General features: G+C 35.6%; 1 protein-coding gene across 1 annotated transcript in view; it reads right to left on the reverse strand.

Annotated features, from left to right (window-relative positions):
* The window catches only part of LRRC9 (leucine rich repeat containing 9), a 122,676-nt gene that overhangs the window by 2,634 nt on the left and 94,959 nt on the right, over positions 1-25,083 (reverse strand). Inside the window, exons 27-30 of the mRNA XM_087448426.1 lie at positions 17,136-17,272; positions 12,227-12,444; positions 7,776-7,844; positions 3,927-4,067 (exon numbers count right to left, since the gene is read on the reverse strand). Coding sequence (XP_087304552.1) covers positions 3,927-4,067; positions 7,776-7,844; positions 12,227-12,444; positions 17,136-17,272 — 565 coding nt within the window. The remainder of the gene's footprint in view (positions 1-3,926; positions 4,068-7,775; positions 7,845-12,226; positions 12,445-17,135; positions 17,273-25,083) is intronic.

The following is a 25,083-nucleotide window of genomic DNA, read 5'->3' on the forward strand; positions in this document are numbered from 1 at the left end:
AATTCTGAATATATGATTCAGCTTATTTAGAGATATAGGCTTTTGCCATTTGTGTAAAATTACCAATTTTCTTCATACTTCAGTAAGTGTTAACAAGAATGCAGCTTTGTAATGAGCACTGAGGTATCAGGCCTTTTACTAAAGCTAGCCAGTCTCAAATTCCCTAACTAATTCCGTTGTGGGAGTTTCTTCCCAACACTAATCTAGAATGTTGGCAATTGTTGTTCTGAAAGCACCAAAATGTTCTGGTTTAAAGGTCAACTTCAGATTTCATTTATTCCTTCTTTATCTACTTTTAAAAAAGAAAGAACAGCAGCAACTAAAACAAAGAAAAATACATTAGACTGAACTGATAAACCTGAAAAGTATTCTGTTCTTGTGTCTCCTGAACAGCTAAAAGAAATAACAGCTCAATTTTTTTCTAGCCATGAAAATAAAAATTATTATTGAATCTTAAAATAGATATCTCTAAAATAAAGACGTGAAATACCCCCTTTATTTTACTGACCATGTATAGATGAATCAATTTTTTTTTTTGCAAGGAAGATTGGCCCTGAGCTAACATCTGTGCCAGTCTTCCTCTATTTTTTTGGTATGTGGGATACTGCCACAGCATGGCTTGATGAGCGCTGTGTAGGTCTGCGCCCAGGATCTGAACCCGCGAACCCTGGGCCGCCAAAGCGAAATGTGCAAACTTAACTGCTATGCCACTGGGCAGGCCCCCCCCAGGTTTTTTAAATAAAATGTTTACATATAGAATAAGTGGAAAGATAATTAAATTCTTGTAAATGGCACTGATTCAAATGGCAAGAATAGGTGTCTAGAATCACTCAAGACAACATCATAGTATAGTAATGGGAAAGACCTGAGTTCACTCTATGAGAAAAAGAAAGCAATAGCCAACAGCAAACTCTTTAGTGAAATACTCATCATTGACTAATATTTGAGTTTATGTACTTTTTCTGCTATATTAAACCAATTAAAAAATACATAGGGAAATTGGGATCTTTAAAGTTCTAAGTGATTTCTTTACATGTAATTTAGTGAATTTATGTGTAATTTATATGTAATTTTCCAAATTTAGCCAACATTACCTTAAAATAGAATTTATAAATTTTAAGCTCCTTTTTTTTTTTTTTTTTGTGAGGAAAATCAGCCCTGAGCTAACATCCGTGCTAATCCTCCTCTTTTTGCTGAGGAAGACCAGCTCTGAGCTAACATTTATTGCCAATCCTCCTCCTTTTCTTTTTCTCCCCAAAGCCTCAGTAGATAGTTGTATGTCATAGCTGCACATCCTTCTAGTTGCTGTATGTGGGACGCGGCCTCAGCATGGCTGGAGAAGTGGTGCGTAGGTGCGCGCCCGGGATCCAAAGCCGGGCCGCCAGGAGTGGAGCGCGTGCACTTAACTGCTAAGCCATGGGGCTGGCCCTAGAATTTATAAATTTTAATGTGACAATTTTTATAGGTCTCTTACTGGAGCCCTCACATATGTGGTGTGGTAGGTAGAGTAATGCCCCCCTCAAAAAGAGGTCCACATCCTAATCTCCAAAACCTGTGAATACATTACCATACACGGCAAAAGGAACTTTGCAGGCATAATTAAATTAAGGATTTTGAGATGGGGAGATTATCCTGGATTGTACAGGTGGGCCCAATACAATCATAAGGGTCCTTATAAGAGGGAGGCCGGAAGATGAGGGTCAGAAAAGATGTGATGATGGAAGCAGAGGTCAAAGTGATGCCGTTGCTGGAAAAGGGCCATGAGCCAAGGAATGCAGCCTCTAGAAGTTTGAAAAGGCAAAGAACAAATTGTCTTTTAAAGCTTCCAGAAGGAATGCAGCCCTACTGATACTTTTGATTTTAGTCCTGTAAGACTTCTGACCTCCAGAATTGTGAGATAATAAATTTGTATTGTTTCAAGCCACTAAATTTGAGGTAGTTTGTTACAGCAGCAATAGGAAACTAAAGTTTCCTTTAGTTTTCCACTTCTGAAAGCAAGAAGTGACTTGCTCCAGCAATATAAAATAGAGAAAGGGAAAGGAGGCTTAAATCACTGAACTACATTTTATTTGATTATTTGTTCTCTTCAAAGATTGGTGCCTGTGACAATAATTTCAGTAGATGACATTAGATGGTGCTCTTTCTTAGTTATATCATACAGATTAGTAGCTAAGACTTTTTTTTCCCACAAAGCATAGTTTTTAGAAAAATTTTTGTAGATAAAACCCACAAATGAACCAATTTCCTTTGCCTAACCTAGATAATCTTTAACACTGAACAACTGTAAGTCTCGCAGGTCTCTGCAGCTACTGTAATAGAAGCCCCTTGGTTTATCAAAAAAAGTCAAGGTTAATTAAACAGTCAGGGAATAATTAAGAATTATATGTATAATTCATATTTATCCTTTAAAAAAATTTAAAACATAGAAGTAAATACACTCACCAATCTTTTGATGAAGGGCAAAGGCCTTTTCTGTAAGCAAGAATCCCTTGATTGGTATTTTATCTGATTGTTCTTAGAAAAAGCCACCCTTAAAGTTTTGCCTACAATTTACAGTTTTGATTTCTTTAAAGTAGCAAGAATTTACAGACATGTGGAGAAAAATTGAACATAAGAATCTGTCTAGATTTTTAAAAATAATTTTCCTACATATTTTGTGTGAATTTTTATAATTTTCTCCCATATTTTACAGGCTTTTTTCTCCCAAACTAATTTGACTGTGTGTGTTTGTGTGTGTGTGTGTGTGTGAGATTGGTCTTTATTCAGACTTTCCAAAGTATCCCATTTGGTTTTCACAGAAACATAGAAAGAATAATTTAAAAATTTGCACTTATAGTGTATCTGTTTATTTAAAGTAAAAGAACTGATATAAGTTTTTGAAAAAATACAGGCAACTCTTGATAAATATGTGAATCTGTTGTTGAAGGCAGAGGGGGACTAGAGAGGAGCCTCCTAGTATCAGATGTTCATTGTGCTCTGGGAATGGGTTTGTTTGTTTTACAGAGGGAATAGAGTATCAGGTCATCTAGTGAGTTCAGTGAAAGCACCTACAGTAGTCTTATCTCTTTCCTCTTCAATATAACTTTTAAAAGAATCTTTGTCATTGACTAATGTCTTCACTCTCTGGCTTTCACTTACATCAGAGGTTCACATCTCCACTGCCCCACCCTAGTCCAGGGAATCCCATTAGACTTAATCTCTCTTTCTTGGGTTATTCTAAAAGCCTCTTAGCTGGTTTCCCTGCCTCCAGCCTCTTTTTCCTCAAACCTTGCAATGGCACAGCTCTAATCATGTTACTTCTTTGTTCAAAAACCATAACTTTTCTGTGTTAAATTTAGTCTTTGGAGGATAGTCATAAAGAATCCATGTGGTCAATGACAGAATTTCCTAATGATATACTTTTGTGGCTTCTTTCTCGAATCTCTTTCCTACAGTGGTCAGATATCTTTTTAGGGTTCATGGGTAAAAGGCTCAATTATTCTGCCAATATACAAGAAAAGAAGCACACATCTTTCTTGTTAGATGAACTACACAGTCCACAAAGTTGAGGTCAGAATTCCTTCCTTCCCTTCCCATTTGCTAAGTGGAAAGAGTTTTATTGTTAGTTTCTGTTTATAAAAGTGATATGTTATAGTTTCTTACCTTCTAGCATTATTGCTCATATTGAGCAAGAGGCACACAGATTTTAAATAATTTGCTTTGTCAAAGTATGTTATTAGAAAAAGGGGCATCCCTTGCTTTTGTGTGTGTGCGCTCTATTCACTAGAGCAAGCTGCCAATCACTAAATAGACACTAAAGTAATCTATAAAGACATTATAGCCCAGGTTTAAACATTTAAGTAAAAATGCACAAGATATAATATAATGTTTATTTACTAATAATTTATATATTTTAAAAGGAAAAGTGTAAATAATACAATTATTACCAAATTTTTCTTTGCTTGTAGTTCAGAGAAGTGAAATTCAGCTTTTGCCCTATCATCTGAATTCACAGGAATTCCATCTAACATCTGTAAGTTAGGCAGTCGAAATATGAGCATGTGGCGATGTAGCATTTTTCTACAAATCTAAATAAAGTTAAAAATAAAAATTTATTCCTTTAAAAAACCTTTTACTTCAAAGAAAATTTACCATAGGCAGCAAAGATGACAGATAATATCTAATTTATAGTATTAGATGATACAAATATGAGCTCCCTTTCTGAAAGATTTCTCAATTCCCTGTTATGCTAAATGAAGATAACTTTTTTTTTAAACCAAGGCTACCATTTGAAGGTTTAGTCTCTTTTTAGAGTACATAATATTGTTTATTAACTACAGGCAATCCCAACTGAGTAGGGTTATATCATAAATTTCACTTAAAAGTAATTAGCTTGAAACTTATGTGATCTTTTCCCATAGGCACTACCCAATTTAATTCAATACTGAACTGTATTATCCATCACTTCGTAGTGTCAACCTACTCTAAAAAATATTTGCATGTGCATAAGAAGGTGTGTAGAAAGAGTTACCATAGTAGGCCTGAGGCTGTTATCTTTAGAAGGGTCTGCTTACAAGGATAGATATTGACTAGTGTTTGGTACTTGGATTTTGGGAGTGTTCCCACCCTTCCTTAACTAATAGGGTTAGTTCACTGTGCCTAGACTACTTACACAAACAATATGATCTATGCTCAACCTGCTTTTCTTCTGGGAGTCTGGAATTTTGGTATGTGATAGGCATAGGGTACCTATATGACCAGCCCCCAACAAAATTCTTGAATGCTAAGTCTAATGGGATTCCCTGGGCAGATACATAACACACATGTCGTTGCATTTTTGTTGCTGGGTGAAGAGTGTGCACTGTATGACCCCTCATGGGAGAAAAAGAGCATAAAGAAGCCTGTGCATGGATTCCTGCCAGACTCTGCTAGGTGTCCCTCATCACCTGGCTGTGTATCCTCACTACATCACTGTAATAAATCTTAGCTATGAGTACAACTATATGCTAAGTCCCATGAGTCCCTCTAGCAAATCTCTGAATGTGGGGGTGATCTTAGGGACTGACAACACAAAAAAGATATGCAGTGCTGTTTGTAGTAGCGAAAGAAATAAACTATCATTAAAGGGGAATGAATAAACAATCTATTTTTTTTAATGTGGTAGATACATATACTTTAATGGAGAGAGATCTCTAAGACATATAATTGAGTAAAAAAAAAAAAGAAAGACTACTTTCTAGGCCACAAAGCAAGTTTCATAAATCCCAAAGAATATACAAATATACTGTCTCTTCTGACTAAAATGTAATAACATTAGAAATAAATGACAAAGAGATAACTAAAAATGCCTCATAGGTTTGAAATTAACACACACATATACTTCAATAATTCATGAGTTAAAGAAGAAATCTTTTTTGGAAAGTAGATTTTAAGAATTAAAGAACAGGAAAAATACTACATATCAAAACTTTTAGGATGCTGCTAAAGCAGTATTTTATAACCTAAAATTGATTCATTTAGAAGAAATATTGAAAATTAGTGAGCTAGGGATCCTACTTAAGAATTTTTTAAAAAGTAAATTCAAAGAAACTAAAAGAAGGAAATAATAAAGGATGGAAATTAATGAGATAAAAAACAAAGAAATAATATACTTGATAAAACCAAAATATGATTCTTTAAAGGGATTAATACGATAGACAAATCTTTAGCAAGACTTATCAAGAATAAAAGAATAAAAGCAAAATCGACAAATTTAGATATAAAAAAGGTGACAAAAACAGATATAGTGGAGATTTTAAAATTTATGAGTACTATGATAGCAATACATTTAAAATTTAGATGAAAAGGACAATTTTATAGAAAAATATAACTTCTCAATACTGACTTTTGAAGAAATAGAAAACATAACTAGATTTATAGCCATTAAAGAATTTGCATAAGTAGTTTAAAATCTAACTTCAAAAAATATTAAGCCCAGATGGTTTTAGAGATAATGTCTAATTATCCTTCAAGGAACATGAGTCTTCTCCTATATAAACTAATTCATAGACTGGAAAAAGAGGGAGAGCACCCCAGTTAATTTTATGCAGCAAGAACAGCCTTGATGAACTAGAAAAGAATAGTATAAGAAGATAAAATTATAGGATAATTTTACTTATTTCCATATATACAGATATGCTACCTGAAATCTTAGCAAACTGAATCCAGCAAGGTATAAAACATGACCAAGTAGTATTCATCCCAGGAATTTAGGGATGGTTTAACACTAGAGTCTATTAATGCAATTTACATATTAACAGATTAAAGAGAACAACTATATTACCAATTAGTCAAAATCCAATGTCCATTCATGATAAAAACATGGAATTAGAAAGGAACTTCTTTAAAATGTTAAAGGTTATCTACCCATAACCTATAGCAAACATCATATTTAATAGTGACAACGTAGAAGCATTCTTTTGAAGTCGGTTAACTTACTATCAGTGCTTCTATTCAACACTACTGGAGGTCCTACTCAGCATACTAAGAGAAGTTAAAGGAAATAAAAAACACAAGGATTGGAAAAAAATAATAGAGTCATTATTTGCAGATAACATGATAGTCTACAGAGAAAATCAAACAAGATTTACAATCCATTAGAACTAAAAAGAGTTCAGCAAGTTTCCTAGATAAAAGTAATATGCAAAAATCTCTACTCCAGCAGCAAACAATTAGAAAAATGTAAAAAGATACTGTTTAAAGCAGCTATTAAAGCAACAGAATAAATCTAACCAAAGATGATTAAAACTTTTAGGAGAAAATTTTAAATCTTTATTGAAGGACTGAAAATAAATGTAGGGATATTTGTGTTTAAGAATGGGAAGGATGAATGCCATAAATATTAGGGGAGACTGCTTATTGTTATTTCCTTCTCGGTGGGAATAGCTCTGTGATGTGGCACTACTGGGCTCCTTCAACTCCGTCACTCCTTCTCCACTAAGGGAAGCAGACTTACTTAACTGATAAATCTGGGCATGTTTAGTTCCTTTCTTTCCTCTTGGGAAGGAGCTTATTGCTGGAAGAATGCATTCTGCTCCTCCAGGAGTAGCTCTCCTCCCATGTGGAAAGGCCTCAGTCAAGTATTTCCTGTTTCTGGGTCATCATGATTGCCTATTTCTGGGATCTGTTAGAAGGCCCATTTGGCTTTCTCCCTAAGCTAAGCAAAATATTTTCACCTTTCATCTGCCACTGTCATATTTCTCAATTTGTTCAGATGTTAGGTAAATAAGGGTGCTACTTATTTGATCCCTTCAAAGACTCTAACAGGAAAGGTGGCAAATTTATCCCAAAATTGATTTATAAATTCAATGCAATTCCAATTAAAATATCAACAAGATTCTCACATAACTTGAGAAGCTGTTTCTCAAAATGCATAGGAAGTGTAAAGGGCCAAGAATAGCCAAGACAGTGAGGAAAGAAAAAGAGAATGTGGAAGAGAAGGAAAGTTAGAGGTGCTTACTCTATCAGATATCAAGACTTAATATGAAACTTTAGTAATTAACACAGTGTAATATTGGTACGGGGTGGACAAATAGGTCAACGAAAACAATGTAGAACCCTGAAACAGACCCTCTTATATATGACAGTGGCAGTTTATATTGTAATCAGTTGGAAGAAGACACTAGTCAATAAATTGTGCTTGGAGAACTGTCTATGCATATGGAAACAAAAAAAAGTAAATCCTTTCTCACATTATGTAAAAATAAATTATATACAACTATAAGTAAATCAATAAAGTAGAAAAGGAGCACACTCACCGGATTGCCATAAACTGTGAGCTCTCTGAGAGAAGAGACAACATCAAGTTTTTCCAGCTCTGCCATGTCCTGTTCAAAAGTTAATCAATAACTTCTTATTTGGTTAGATCTAACATCTTCAAGTATGGACTAATTTGAAGTAATCATATGTACTTTTTGGAGTGCAACTAGCTCATGATTGAATCCTCTGGAGTGAGCTTGTGTGACAATATTCTGTATTGTTGATTAAAGACAGATCTGTGTACTACTGATTCCAAACAGATGGTTGGCAAAGATGACATTCTAACATGTGTTTTTCTCAGAAAAGTTGTAATCTATTCTAGGACTCAGATTATGTTTGGTTAATTCCCCAGAGGATTGACCCAGAAGTGTGGAAAAGAAGGTGAATCCAGTTTAAACAATTTCAAAGGGACATGTTAAACACAACCTTAACCATAAGGAGCATGTGATATTGAATGGACCGCATCCTGATATATTTGCTGGGAATATATATAGTTGAAAAACTATTTCTCTAGTTGAATGAGTTGCCTTCCCTCCTGGATGGGATTATTTAGTGTTATCTATTTAACATTGGTGAAAGTTTGCAAACACAATTTAGTTTTTTCAAAATATTTCTAAAATGCTCTTGCTGACAAAATGTAGGCAATAAGCTCAGCTTAAGGTTGTTGCTGGTTCATAGTAATAAACCAAAGTTATTGATATGCTCCTGTTCTTATTTGGAATGACAAGTAGACATATAGCCAATTCATCTAGTCACTATAAAAAAATTTAGACCTATTTTAGACCATTTGGAAATAGAATTTTATTTTTGTTTGTTTTACTTTTTATTTTATTTTTTTTGCAGAAGAAGATTCACCCTGAACAAACATCTGTGCCAATCTTCCTCTATTTTGTATGTGGGTCACCACCACAGCATGGCCACCACCAAGTGGTGTAGGTCTGTGCCTGGGAACCGAAGCCGGGCCGCTGAAGCGGAGTGTGCTAAACTTAACCACTAGGCCACAGGGTGGCCCCTGGAATTTGATTTTTAAAATGACCAATCTTTACTATTTTGGTTTTGGAAATATCATAAAGGAGGACTTTGAAAAAGCTCTGACACTTATCTCTAGAGACATTGCGTATTTTGACCCATAGGCAGTTCCTATCTGTGGAACAAAAGCCTGATGGGAAAGAATAAAAATGTAAAAAGTCTTCCGTTATTTTCTCAAATTAAATGGAGGATAGCAGTGTTCACTAGTGAAATATTTCTAATCTAAATGTTTGTTTCTCATGGAAAATGTTAATATAAGAAGCAGAGTGTTGGGGCCAGCCTGGTGGTGTAGCAGTTAAGTATGCATGCTCCACTGCAGCAGCCGGGGGTTCGGATCCTGGGCACGCACTGATGCACTGCTTGTCAAGCCATGCTGTGGTGGCGTCCCATATAAAGTAGAGGAAGATGGGCACGGATGTTAGCCCAGGGCCAATCTTCCTCAGCAAAAAAGAGGAGGATTGGCGACAGATGTTAGCTCAGATCTAATCTTCCTCACAAGAAAAAAGAAAAAAGAAACAGAGTGTTAAATTTGTAGAGGATAATGCTGGTATACAGTTTCAAAGAGACATCAAGCCAACTAATATATTCATAATTGGGGGAAGAGGGCTGATGGCTTCCCATTTTTAATATAGGGTATCTTTTATAGTGGCGTGTTGGAGTTACTTCCTACTGGCTCACAAAAGTTGATTGGTAAATTTTCAGAAATTTTGTGAGATGGTGTTTTAGCTTGAAATTGGCTATAGTGGAAGAAATTATACCATGGAAATTGGTAAATGCTATTGATTAGGACATTTTTCCCCTGGAGGGCTAGCTGTTAAAACATTAACCAGCATACCAGTGGTTGACATCTTTTGAGTACTTTGTCAGGATAAGCACATAAGGCAATCATCATAATAGTTAAGCCTGGATTGGGGCCTTTCATTTAGGGCAAGAAATAGCAATAGACTATTTCCTGGGGTCATTTCAAGCCCCAGGGGATCACTGAGATGTTTAAAAGTAGACACAGTTGTTGGATGCCACAGAAGGGAATCATTTAGACACAGGGATCAAACAGGACTATAAAGCTGAATTACATAACTCATCTTTCAGTTGTGTTTCTGAGATTCCTCCTGCAGAAGCAAGACTATAGGCAACAATTTCCAAATCTACAATTTCCAAATCTACATAATTGGTCACGATGGCTAAGTCAAAAGCTTCACACTGGAATCTGTTATCAAGGATATGCAGCTTATGAAAGACTTAGTAGGTTAATAAGACCTACTAAGTCCTAGTAGGTTAATAAGAGACTGCATATGTCTTCATTTGAAGTATTGTTGTTTTGCTAAATTTTCTATGCTTTTTTCTTCCTATCCTATAAATCTTTATCAACCCAAAGGTTATAATCTGATTGTCCAGCTGTGGAAATTAATGCTGGTGTCAGCCTACCCATGTTGGCATGAATCAAGAGAGAAAATCTCTCCCCAAAAGAAAATTTGAATTGAGAGTTAAGAATTTTGAAGAACGTAATATTTTCAGTAGAATTAAACAGAATCTCCAACTTAATCTTATTGCTTTCAGTTCATTTTTCCCAGCTAAATGTATGGTCATATTAAGGTACTATAATATTAGTGGTTAGAATAAGTTTAATGGTAAAACGATTTATCTAAATTCAGTGAAAAATACCATTTCAAGGATAAAAAAAAGAAGGGCTGATCATTAAATAATCAATACTTCTTCATTAAATGATATATGCATAATCTCCCATGATTTAGCATACAGATTGTCCTTTAGCTATGTTAAATTTTGATAATAAATAAGCTTGACTGGGCATTATCCTGTTTAAGTTACTGGGGAGAAAGTTGCTTTATCAGCTGATCTGCCGTCTGTTCACTTCCTTAGCAGGGTAAGAGGGTGGGGAAGTAGGGCAGGGACACTCCTGGGGAACAGCAGTTTACCTGGTCCAATCTCCTTGTAAGTATGCTGGTAACTAGATGCCCTGTCAAATAGACCAATGATATTTGCTAAGAAGAAGGTCCCTATTTATGAAATGTTCTGGTTAAGGACTGCTTATAGTAAATAAACCTGGAATCTATAGAATTATCAGGCACGGCTCCCTATAAAATGTCATGTAAGCTCAAGTACAAAATGGAGATATTTCATAAATGAAACACTCCCTTGTTGTATGAGATCACCCCCACAGAATCTCATTTGGAGATCCCATATTTTATTCTAAGGTAGACTACGTGAGATGTAGAAAGAAAGGACCTGAGAAGCCACTGGAATGTCGCAGACCCTGTGTATCCTTGAAATTATTAGTAAAGCTTGATAGTGGGTAAGATCTCTGATTCATGTAAGTCTGATTTGACAATCTTTTATGTTAGCTCAGTTGCTATCACTGGAAAGATTTCCCATAGGATAGCAATTTTCCTAATTTAGATTTCTTCTGGATAAAGCTTTGGAAGAATCATTGCCAGTTTTGGCAGGCTTTTCTCAGATGAATGTTGTTTGAACCTGGATAAATTAGTTGTGTGCCATTTTTCTCTGTATGTATAATTCCTAGTTGCTATGTAGAAAAGGGCACTGTTCATGATTTCCTTCTAGCCTTGAACAGGCTATTATATCACCCCAGAAAAGGCTCCCTGAACTCTAGCAAGTAGAGCCACAAACAAATATTGATCACATATCTAGTATGTATCAGGTACTAAGCTATATACTGATACAAATGTGGGCAATATAGACTCGGTCCCTGCCCTTGAGGGGGAGTCCACAGTTCAATTTGTCTTTGAGATTGTCTTAGAGGTATGGACAGAAGTAGTAAAATTGGTAAAGGGAAGGCTAACAGATCATCATCAAAACACTAAGAGAAATGTTAAGGTTTTATAAAGTTATGTATACCTTCCACCCTCTCATCTGCTGTCTCAGGAGAGAGTCTGGCTCAGTTGCATGGAAACAGGTTGAATTCTAAGCAGGTAAAACTAAGACAGTATGCTATCTAAGGAAGACTTGAGTGAGGAGAGATGGAATTAAAGCCAAATCCAAGTCCCTTATTGGGAGTTGATTCAAATGTCAAGTAGACCAAGTACATATGCCAAGTTTAAAGGGCCTAAGGAAGTCTGAGATTGAGATGCAGAAACAGTTTGGAACAAGAGCAGTCAGGAAGAAATGAGATCTCTCAGAGATCTCGCTGAGAAGAGCCTTAGAACATTTAGAGCTAACCTTTATTAGCTGGTGGATGCATGTGGGTTGATTGGGTTTATAAGTCTAGAAGAAGGGTGGACATCTTTGCATCACAGAGTATTTATATGCCTCTGCATCACAGAATATTTACATGGTATATAAATAAGTAACACATTAGCAAAATTTACATTGGTGTGTTTGGATGCTTTATGTTCAGAGGAATCAAGGCTTGTAAATCTCATAACAAAAACCAAAATAATGATACCTGGATTTTATTATATCCTAGGAAGAGTTTCTCTAGTTTTACCAAAGGTTGTAATCTGCTCAGCTCTCGTAGTCTGTTTTCCTCCAGGTGAAGTGTCAACAGAGAGCTTGGTTTGGCAAAGGCACTGTCATTAAATGCTCTGATGCGGTTATGGTCCACTACCAATTCCTGAAGGACTGCTAAGTTGTCAAGCCCTTCAACTTGACTGATTTCATTCCCTGAAAAAAGATGTCATGATATGTCAACTAAACCCAAACTTTCTGAATAAAAGTTTATCTATCTTCATTTAAATATTTTTTATCAAATGATTTTTTTAAAGTATTAAAAAGAACATATTTCCAAGGAGAAATGGAAATGTAATTTACAAGAAGGGAGCATTATCATCAAATGATATTTGGTAAAATTTTTCCTTGATGTTTGAAAGATTAAATGTGATGTACACAATGTACAAATTAACCCAATCTCTCTGTTTAGTAATTAAATGCTAAAATACTTGGTATTAACAGAAGTTCATGTACAAAAGATGTGCTGACTGAGTATATCTGATTATTCTAATAGGTATATCTAATTATTTCTTAAAATAAACTAAGTTGTTGTGTTAAGTTGAAGGATACACCTTAATTATGCTGTTATTTCTTTCTCAACATATTTTTGCACATAGCCACAGTAAACAAATATGAATTCATTATACTCTTTAAAACCTCAATCCTTTCTTTATAATCTGTGATTCCTCTCTACTGTAGCAATCAATAGCTTTATAAGTATTACTGATAACTTATATGAGAAGAGGACCCTTGAGTTGACAAAATGCTTTTAAATGTGTTTTCTATTAGTCTCAGAATAGGACATGGAAAATATTATTATCACTTTTTAATGATCAGAAAATTGAGGGTCAGAGAAATTAAGTAACTTGCTCAAAAACAAAAGTGGCAACACTAGGCATAACTTAGATCTTTTACATTTTAGGCTCAATGCTGCTTATACTATCATACTGTGTTTTATTCACTATTCATCCTCGTTTGTTATGGGCTGAATTGTGTCCCCCCCAAATTTATATGTTGAAGTCCTACCCCCTAGTGCCTCACCATGTGGCTGTATTTGGGAATAGGGTCTATAAAGAGGTAACTGAGTTTAAATGAGGTCATTGGGGTGAGCTCTAATCCAGTATGACTGGTGTCCTTATAAGAAGAGGATCTTAGGACACAGACACACACAGAGGGGAGACAATGTGAAGATACAGAGGCTATCTACAAGCCAAGAAGAGAGGCCCTTAGAAGTGACCAACCCTACTGACATCTTGATCTTGGACTTCTAGCCTCTAGAATTGTGAGGAAATAAATTTCTGTTGTTTAAGCCACCCAGTTTGTGGTGCTTTGTTTTAGTAGCCCTAGCAAACTAATATATTATTGAAGATATGATCCCATGATCTTGGAATTCTTCTCCATGAAATATAACATATTTCATCGAATTTAAGACATCAGCAATTGTTAAGATATGTCAGTATTTTACATACAGTAAGAAAGAAAAAAAACCCAGCTAGGTAAACAGTGACATGCCATCAGTTAAGACATGACCAGATTTCAGACATGTTAAATATAAAAAGCAGGTGTCTCAGAATTGATGAAATATGGTACATTTACCTTATTTTCTTCTGTTCTTAAAGAGAAATTGATAACATCACAACCTTCAATAAAACTGCTCACAGAACTAAATCACAGACTTGGAAATATTACCAGAGCCTTACTTATAAACGAAAAAGGTTTATTCAAGTCAGATTGAGAAAAATGATTCAGTTGTGTTAATACATTACTTTCATGAAATTATGTATTTAGACTGTCACTTTCTTTGTGTGTGTGAGGAAGATTGGCCCTGAGCTAACATCTATTGCCAATCTTCCTCTTTTTGCTTGAGAAAGAGTGGCCCTGAACTAATATCTGTTCTCATCTTCCTCTATTTTGTACGTGCATCACCACCACAGCATGGCTTGATGAGTGGTGTAGGTCCATGCCCAGGATCCAAACCTGCGAACCCGGGCCGCCGAAGCAGAGTGTGCCCACTACACCACCGGGCCAACCCCTAACTGTCACTTTTAATATTTTAAGTCCAGTGGAATAAAAATCACATGGGATAGCTTCAAGCGCTGAAGAATATCTACACTGGCATATTTTTGGCCATTATTCATTCTAGAATGCTCATTAAACACATTTAAAAAAGAAAACTCCAAAATAACTATGCTGAATGTGATTTCAGGGATCTTACATTTCTATAACTAGCAGCATTTCCCATTGTTTGAAAAACTCCCACTTATTTAACTAAATAGTTAAATTTTAGATAAATTGGGGCCTTAATCCTTAAGATTCTAACTTGCTTCTCTACAGCCTTGCCCTGCCCTTCCCCAAAGACTCCACCTTCCCTTTGCAAATTTAGCACAACCGCTGAGGTGTAGGTTTGTAAGCGCTCTCCTGGACCCCGACAGGGCCTCATCTTCTCACTGCCTGCATTTGTGTACTCCTCTACATTTTTGCTCTCATCCCCCTTTAGACTTGGATCTCAGAATGACCTCCTCCTATTCAGTAACTTTAACCTAACTCACCTCTTTATAAACATCCAAATATGCTCAGAAGCTCACTAGCCACCATTTGCCCTCTTACCTTCTTTTCAGGAACAAGCTCCTTGAGTATGCAACCTCTATCCATTGCCTTTACTGCCTATCCAACCACTTCCCATGAAATTGTTTTCACTTTGGCTTTTGCTCTTCCCCTGTTTCCACAACTGACCCTCTGAAGGTTACCAGTGGTCTCCTTTTGTTGAATCCAATTGTCCACATTAGATATTTTTTTCATAGGCTTCATTCTTCTTACCATTTGACTTTGAGGTCATTCATCCTCCCTTCCCCTGACATTTAGAATCTGCATTTCTTGATTTTCTTTCAAAATTTCTTGTATGACTCCTTTGCTGGTTCTTTTTGCTCCAGCCTTCTTAATGCAGAGGGTGGCGGCATGGGGGGGGTGTCTCCACACCTCTTTTTGGCCTTTTATTCTTTCTCTATACTTATTTCCTAGGTAAGGACATACACTTATGACTTCACCTGTCACCTCCACTGGGATAATTCTGAAATATACATTTCCAGTCCTGACCTGTAGTCCAGTACCATTGCCTGAAAAAGTTTCCATTTTTATGTCTTAAAAATTTTTACAATACAAACTGATGTTTTCCTATTGCAAATGAGCAACTTTTCCCAATGACTTTATCTAGCTTTAGTATATCCTTTTGCCCAGTCTCCTAATGAGATCACGAAAACATCTTGAATTATTTTTCTCTCCTTATATATCTAGTCAGTCATCAAGTCCTAATATTTCCTTCCTTTAAAACTACATTTTGAACTCACCTCTTACTCACCCTTCCCACTGACACTACTCTAGCCCAGGCCCTTATGTCATTCATGCTGGATAGAAAATGCATGTGCTTTGGAGTCAGACAGAGCTGTGTCTCACTCTGTACCATACCACTGACTGGTGCAAATTTAGGTAAATTATTTAACCCCACTGAGATTCAATTTCTTTTTTTGGAAAATGCATATAAAATTACTTTGGGTGAAGGTTGAATGAGATAATCTATACAGACAAACACCTTGCCCAATGACTCAATAAATGGCAGCCATTATTGTCAGAGTGAACTGCCTCACTTCCTGCATAAGTCTTCCCCACTCTGATTTGCCATGCTAGCCATGGCAACAGAACACACTCTACTTTTACATTATTAGATTAAAATAGACCTTCAAGGGTTAGGTTGTCTGCTTTTTTGTATGTCAATGTATCTTTTAAAACATCTGTCATTCTTGTGCTCAATTTCTTGTTCTTTTAAGGCTAAGTCTCCATATTCTTGAGCTAACTCACAAGCACCTTTGATAGGCAAAAAAATACATTAAAATTTTTTAAAATATGGTCTAGAAAAGCCTGTCTTTCAGAAAAAACTTACTATACTCAGATCAATTATACAGATATCTCCCCATGTCTCACTGATGGATCTCCCAACCTTTCTTTAGTGTCATTAAATAATTATTGTTAGACTAATGTTCCAAACCCTGTCTGTTTTCTTATACCACTTTTCTAAACATTCATAATTCCTACCTATTTTCAACTGCAAAATGAGCATTATCCATCAAATTGATCATGTTTAGAGGCTTTATAATTCTCTCAGAGAACTGCATACTCTTTGTTTTCATCAGGTTGGTCCCTTTTTCAAGTGTTAGCCCATAGACACCACAATCCTGCCCCTGTGACTCTCCCTCTCCTCCTCTCTACTTGCAGAGCTCTCGGTCATGCTCACCTTCAATCTAAATTCTATCAATCTTTCAAAGAGTCTTAGATATGTAGAGGGGTTAATATTTCAATTTCTCTTTTCTCTAAAATTCTGTTGCACTTAAGTTAGAACTTAATTCACCTTTGTTTCAGTATATCTCCACAGATAGATCTTAAACTACTTTAGAGGAAGGATGTCAATTATATAATTACAATAATACAGTATTTCTGTATCTTTCTTAGGGCTTAGTATAATTCTGGGTTTAATAAGTATTTGTGAATTACTCACTGGTTAGTTTCTATTATTTTTTTAATTGATATGATATAAAAGTAAATTATAATGTAATGCTGTACATAGCCCTAGAATATTGCATTTTCTAGGGTTATAGAATATTTCCAAAGAATGCAATATTCTATAGCCCTAAAATATTGCATTTACATTATATATGTAAATAGCCCAAGAAAAACCCATTTGTGATCACTAAAATATTTTTGTCCAAGAATCTGTTTCAAGTAAATGTTGATGCTTATATATGCTTATCAACAGGATAATAATCACATCAGCTTTTAATAATAAAGACTTACATGTTAACAGTGTTGCTACTTACCCTGTAGAAAGAGGAATTTTAGATTTCTTAGTCTGTTAAGTTGTAGCTGAATTAAATTACAAATTCCATTGTAGCCCAAATGAAGAACTTCTAAACTGTGCATTATTGGAGGCAAATTTTCACTGCTCATTGTATCTCTGAAACACACATGTAAGTTTGAGCCCATAAACTTAATTTCAAACCAGCTGTATCATAAAAAGAGTGTCTGGTATGTATTTACTATAAATTACAGTTTAAAAAAAAGAAAAAAGAATAAATTTAATAGTAAGTCAGAATTAAATTTTAATATGTTGTCTCTTTATATTTTATATAATAATAATTTTTACTCTTTAAAAAATATTTTTATATGGTAAAGAACAAAGAAGTACAGAAAGAGTTACTTGAAATGAAAAGCAAGAGCCAGTGCAATCAGGCAAGAAAAAGAAAAAAAAATAAAAATGCATCCAGATTGGAAAGGAATAAGTAAAACTGTCTTTATTTTCAGATGACATGATCTTGTATTTAGAAAATCTTGAAGACAGCAAAGAACGATTATTGACTAATAAATGAGTTCAGCAAGATCACAAGGTAAAATATTAACATACAAAAATCAAGTGAATTTCTATAAATCACTGATAAACTGAGAATGAAATTAAGAATTCTATTCATAATAGTATAACAAAGAATAAAATACTTCAGAATAAATACAAAAGAAGGTCAAAATGTATACATAGAAAACTACAAAACATTGCTGAGATAAATTAAAGAAGATCTAAATAAGTGGAGAAATATTCCAAGTTCATGGATTAGAAGACTTAATATTACTAAAATGGCATTTCTCCCCAAATCGATCAGTACATTTAATGCAATCTCTATCAAAAGCCCAGCAGGCTTTTTCCCCCCAGAAAATAACCATCTTATCCTAAAATTTATAAGGAAACACAAAGAACCCAGAATATCCAAAACAATCTTTAAAAAGAACAAAGCTGGAGGGCTTACCATCTCTTATTTCAAAACTTATTATAAAATTGCAGTAATCAAACCAGTCTGGTACTGGCAAAAGGACAGAAACATAAATCAATGGAGTAGAAGTTAGAGTCCAGAAAGAAACTTTTACATTTATGGTCAGTAGATTTTCAACAAAGGCACCAAGGCAATTCAGTGGGGGAAAGGATAGTATTTTAAACAAATGGTGCTGGGACAACTGGATATCCATATGCAAAAAGATGAATTTAGACTTCACATTTTACCTCACAACACACAAAAATTAACTCAAAATGGATCACAGATCTAAATGTAAGAGAAAAAAATGTAAAACTCTTTCAAGAAGACATATGAGAAAATCTTTGTGACCTCAGGGTGGCAAAGAATTCTCAGGTACAACATCAAAATCACAATCTGTAAGTGAAAAATTGATAAATTGGACTTTATCAAAATTAACATTCCTTTAAAAGGCACACTTTAAGAAAATAAAAAGACAAGCCACAGATTGAGAGAAAAATACTTGTAAATCATTTATTTGATAAAGGAGCTTATATCCAGAATATTTAAAGAACTCAATAATAAAAGCCAAACAACCTAATTAAAAAATAAGCAAAAGAGAGAGTGATGTCAGTATCATGGCAGAGTGAGCTTTCCCTGCAGACTCTCTCCTATAAGATACAAAAAAAAGGACATTCATATACCAACAGAGGACATTCACACAACACAAAAGACGTCTGAGAGACTCACACAGCCATGCATGTGAAGGTGGAGGTGCTGGACCCCCTGGAGGAAGTGGAAGGAAGTAAGGAGAACTCTTCTCCTTCTTGAATGACAGTGACCCTGGGACCAGGTCAGTGCAGCTCTCAGAGAGAGAGGAGAGAGGGGTATCCCTCTGCGGGGAAATGGTCACTCTCCAAGTTCTCTCACAGCTTGTGGGAAAGTCCCATACGGACGTGACTGAACTGTTGTGGGGGTGCCTTCCTCACGCTAGCACCCCAGGAGAGCAGATAGCGAGACAAGTGTGAGAAGCCCCCGGGATCAGGCAGGCAAAAGAGCCCCTCCCCCTGCGTGGCGCCCCAGCACAACCAGTCGGCCAGAGTGCCCACAGATCGCAGTGGGCTCAGAATACACAGCTCTTGACCCCCACCTAGTGGTGGCAGGTGGAAGCTGTAACCAGGTATTTTCAGAATGAGGAAAAATAAACCCACACCCTCAAGCAGTATGCACAAATATATTAAACCTCCAGACAAACAGGAAAATAAGTACCCAGATATCAATCCTGAAAGCACAGAAATTTATAACCTAAAAGACAGAGAATTCAAAATAGCTATCATAAAACAGCTCAACAAGTTACAAGAAAACACAGATAGACAATTCAATGAAATCAGGAACTTGTTCAAAAAAGAGATTGAAACTATAAAGAAAAACCAATCAGAAATGTTGGAGGTGAAAAACACAATGGAAGAGATAAATAAATATATGGAATCTTTAAAGAACAGAGCTGACAATATGGAGGAAAGAATTAGCATTATTGAGGATAGGAATGCAGAAATGCTCCAGATGGAGGAGGAGAAAGAACTAAAACTAAAAAGAAATGAAGAAATTCTCTGAGAAATATCCAACTCAATTAGGAAATGCAACATAAGGATTATAGGTATTCCAGAGGGAGAAGAAAGGGAAAAAGGAGCAGAGAGCCTGTTCAAAGAAATAATAGCTTCCCCAAACCTGGGGAAGGAGCTAGAAATACAAGTGAATGAAGTCAACAGATCTCCTAAATATATCAACATAAAAAGATCCTCTCCAAGGCATACAGTAGTAAAGCTGGCAAAAGTCAATGACAAAGAAAAGATATTAAGGGCAGAGGGATAAAAAAAAATAATAATAATGTACAAAGGAATCCCAATGAGGCTCTCAACCGATTTCTTGGCAGAAACTCTACAGGCTAGGAGAGAGTAGAATGATATATTCAAAATTCTGAAAGACAAAAACTTTCAGCCAAGAATACTCTATCCAGCAAAAATATCCTTCAGATATGATGGAGAAATAATAACTATCCCAGATAAATAAAAGCGAAGGAAGTTCATTGCCACAAGACCCCCACTACAAGAAGTGCTCAAGAAGGCCCTCATCCCTGAGGAAAACAAGAAAAGAGAAAGGGGATACAAAGATTTGAGAAAGGAGAAAAACAGGTAGACAAAATCATAAAAATTGCAGCTATCAGAATAGGTTAGCAAACACTTATTTATAACATGAAAGATTAAGGGAAGGAAAACATCAAAAATAAATATAAGCTCATCACTTTAAACACAAACTCACAACACAAGATGGAATAAATCTGTGACAATAATAACACAGAAGGGGAAGAGGAAAGGGATGGAATTGACTTAGTCTAAGGAAATAAGAGGCCATCAGAAAATGGACTATCTCATCCATGAGAATTTTTATACAAACCTCACGGTAACCACTAAACAAATAAACAGAACAGAGACACATATAATAAATAAAGAGAAAGCTAAGAAAACCATCATACACAACTACCAAACTGAATTGGTAGTCTGAAACACACAGGATGAGAAACAAAGTAAATGCAAAAGAACTGGAAAATGAGCGATAAAATAGCAACATTAAGCCCTCATATATCAATAATCACTCTAAATGTACATGGATTGAATTCTACAATCAAAAGACACAGAGTGCTGGGATTGATTAAAAAACAAGATCCAATAATATGCTGCCTCCAGGAAACACATCTCAGCTCTCAAGACAAATACAGGCTCAGAGTGAAAGGATGGAAGATAATACTCCAAGCTAATGGCGAACAAAGAAAGCAGGTGTTGCCATACTTAGATCAGACAAAGTAGACTTCAAGATAAAATAGGTAATGAGAGACAAAGAGGGGCAATATATAATGATAAAAGGGACGCTCCACCAAGAAGACATATCACTTATCAATATATATGCACCCAACACAGGAGCACCCAAGTACATAAAGCAACTATTAACAAATCTAAAAGGAGATATTAACAACAACACAATAATAGTAGGTGATCTTAACACCCTACTTACATCAATGGATAGATCATCCAGACAGAACGTCAATGAGAAAATAGTGGACTTAAATGAAAAACTAGATCAGATGGACTTAATAGATATAGAGAGAGCACTCCATCCAAACACAGCAGATTATACATTCTTCTCAAGCGCACATGGAACCTTCTCAAGGATAGACCATATGTTGGGAAACAAGGCAAGCCTCTATAAATTTAAGAATATTGAAATCATAACAAGCATCTTTTCCAACCATAATGCTATGAAACTAGAAATCAACTACAATAAAAAAACTGAGAAAGTGACAAAGATGTGGAGACTAAACAACATGCTGCTGGACAAACAATGGATCATTGAATAAATTAAAGGAGAAATCAAAAAATATCTGGAGACAAATGAAAATGAAAATACACCATACCAACTCATATGGGATGCAGCAAAAGCAGTCCTGAGAGGGAAACTCATAGCAATACAGTCCCACCTTAACAAACAAGAAAAATCTCAAATAAGCAATCTTAAACTACACCTAACAGAATTAGAAAAAGAGCAAACAAAGCCCAAAGTAAACAGAAGGAGGGAAATAATAAAAATTAGAGCAGAAATAAATGAAATTGAAACCAAAAAAATAGTAGAAAGGATCAATGAAACAAAGAGCTGGTTTTTTGAGAAGATAAACAAAATTGACAAACCCTTAGCCAGACTCACCAAGAAAAAAAGAGAGAAAGCTCAAATAAATAAAATCAGAAATGAAAGAGGAGAAATTACAACAGACATCACAGAAATACAAAGGATTATAAGAGAATACTATGAAAAACTATATGGCAACAAATTGGACAATCTAGAAGAAATGCATAAATTCTTAGACTATACAATCTCCCAAAACTGAATCAATGAGAAATAGAGAATCTGAACAGACCAATCACAAGTAAAGAGATTGAAACAGTAATCAAAAACCTCCCAAAAAATAAAAGTCCAGGACCAGATGGCTTCTCTGGAGAATTTTACCAAACATTCAAAGAAGACTTAATACCTATCCTTCTCAAACTATTACAAAAACCAGAGGAAGGTGGAACACTTCCTAACACATTTTATGAAGCCAACATCACCGTGATACCAAAGTCAGACAACGACAATACAAAGAAGGAAAATTACAGGCCAATATCACTGATGAACACAGATGCAAAAATCCTCAACAAACTATTGGCAAACCGAATACAGCAATACATTAAAAAGATCATACACCATGATCAAGTGGGATTTATACCAGGGACACACGGATGGTTCAACATCTGCAAATCAATCCATGTGATACACCACATTAACAAAATGAGGAATAAAAACCACATGATATCTCAATAGATGCAGAGAAGGCATTTGACAAGATATAACATCCATTTATGATAAAAACTCTCAACAAAATGGGTATAGAAGGAAAGTACCTCAACATAATAAAGGCCATATATGACAAACCCACAGCCAACATCATACTCAATGGGGAAAAACTAAAAGCCATTCCTCTGAGAACAGGAACAACACTGGGCTGCCCACTCTCCCCGCTCTTTTTTTTTTCTTTCTTTTTTTTTTTCAGGAAGATTGGCCCTGTGCTAACACCTGTTGCCAATTTTCCTCTTTTCCTTTTTCTCCCCAAAGCCCCAGAGCATAGTTGTGTATCACAGTTGTAGAGCTGTAGTTCTTCTATATGGGATGCTTCCTCAGCATGGCTTGATGAGTGGTGAGTAGGTCTGCGCCCAGGATCTGAACTGGCGAACCCCAGACCACTGAAGCAGAATTCACGAACTTAACCACCACACCACCGGGCTGGCCTGTCGCTACTCTTATTCAACATAGTACTGGAGGTTTTGGCCAGAGCAATTAGGCCAGAAAAAGGAATAAAAGGAATCCAAACAGGCAACGAAGAAGTGAAACTCTTGCTGTTTGCAGATGACATGATTTTATGTATAGAAAACCTTAAAGAATCCATTGGAAAACTATTAGAAATAGTCAACAACTACAGCAAAGTGGCAGGGTACAAAATCAACTTACAAAAATCAGTTGCGTTTCTGTACTCTAATAATGAACTAACAGAAAGAGAACTCAAGAATACAATCCCATTTACAATCACAACAAAAAGAATAAAATATATAGGAATCTATTTAATCAAGGAGGTGAAAGACCAATACAATGAAAACTATAAGACATTATTGAAAGAAATTGATGATGACATAAAGAAATAGAAAGACATCCCATGCACATGGGTCAGAAGAACAAACATAGTTAATGTGTCCATACTACTTAAAGCAAACTACAGATTCAGTGCAATCCCAATCAGAATCCCAATGACATTCTTCATGGAAATAGAACAAAGAATACTAAAATTCATATGGGGCAACAAAAGACCCTGAATAGCCAAAGCAATCCTGAGTAAAAAGAACAAAGCTGGAGGCACCACAATCCCTGACTTCAAAATATACTACAAAACTATAACAATTAAAACAGCATGGTACTGGTACAAAAACAGACACACAGATCAATGGAACAGAACCGAAAGCCCAGAAATAAAACCACACATCTACAGACAGCTAATCTTTGATGAAGGAGCTAAGAACATACCATGGAGAAAGGCAAGTCCCTTCAATAAATGGTGCTGAGAAAACTGGATAGCCCCATGCAAAAGAATGAAAGTAGACCATCTTCTTTTGCCATACACAAAAATTAACTCAAAATGGATCAAAGACTTGAAAGTAAGACCTGAAACTATAAAACTTGTGGAAGAAAATATAGGCAGTACACTCTTTGACATTGGTCACAGAGGGATCTTTTCCAATTCCATGTCTACACGGACAAGCAAAACAAAAGAAAAAATAAACAAGTGGGGCTTCCTCAGACTAAAGAGCTTCTGCAAGGCAAAGGAAACTGGGATCAAAATGAAAAGACAACCCACCAGTTGGGAGAATGTATTTGCAAAGCATATATCCGATAAGGGTTAATCTCCATAATATATAAAGAACTCACACAACTGAACAACAAAAAAACAAACAACCCGATCAAAAAATGGGCAAAGGATATGAACAGACATTTTTCCAAGGAAGATATACAGACGGCCAATAGGCACATGAAAAGATGTTCAACATCACTAATCATCAGGGAAATGCAAATCAAAACAACACTAAGATATCACCTTACACATGTTAGAATGGCTATAATCACCAAGATAAAAAATAACAAATGTTGGAGAGGTTGTGGAGAAAAGGGAACCCTCATTCACTGTTGGTGGGAATGCAAAGTGGTACAGCCTCTATGGAAAACAGTATGAAGATTCCTCAAGAAATTAAAAACAGAAATAACTTATGATCCAGCTATCCCACTACTGGGTATCTATCCAAAGAACATGAAATCAACAATCCGAAGAGGCTCATGCACCCCTATGTTCATTGAAGCATTATTCACTATAGCCAAGAAGTGGAAGCAACCAAAGTGTCCCTTGACTAATGATTGGATAAAGAAGATGTGGTATATAAATACAATGGAATACTACTCAGCCATAAAAAAAGACAAAATTGTCCCACTTGCAACAACATGGATGGACCTGGAGGGTATTATGTTAAGTGAAATAAGCCAGACAGAGAAAGACAAACACCACATGATTTCACTCATATGTGGAAGATAAACTAACATACGGACAGAGAGGACAGTTTGGTGGTTACCAGGGGAAAGGGGGTTGTGGGATGGGCACAAGTGGTGAAGGGACGCATTTATATGGTGACTGACAAACAATAATGTACAACAAAAAGTTCACAATGTTATAAACTATTATGACATCAATAAAGAAAAAGAAAAAAATAAGCAAAAGATATAAACAGTTCACCAAAGGAGATATAATAATGGCTAATAAGTTTATGAAAAGCTGCCCAATAACATTAGTTATGAGGTAAATGCA

The sequence above is a fragment of the Ceratotherium simum genome, chromosome 24 (assembly GCF_057802395.1).
Source record: "Ceratotherium simum simum isolate JZ-2026a chromosome 24, ASM5780239v1, whole genome shotgun sequence".
Classification (NCBI taxonomy): Eukaryota; Metazoa; Chordata; class Mammalia; order Perissodactyla; family Rhinocerotidae; genus Ceratotherium; species Ceratotherium simum.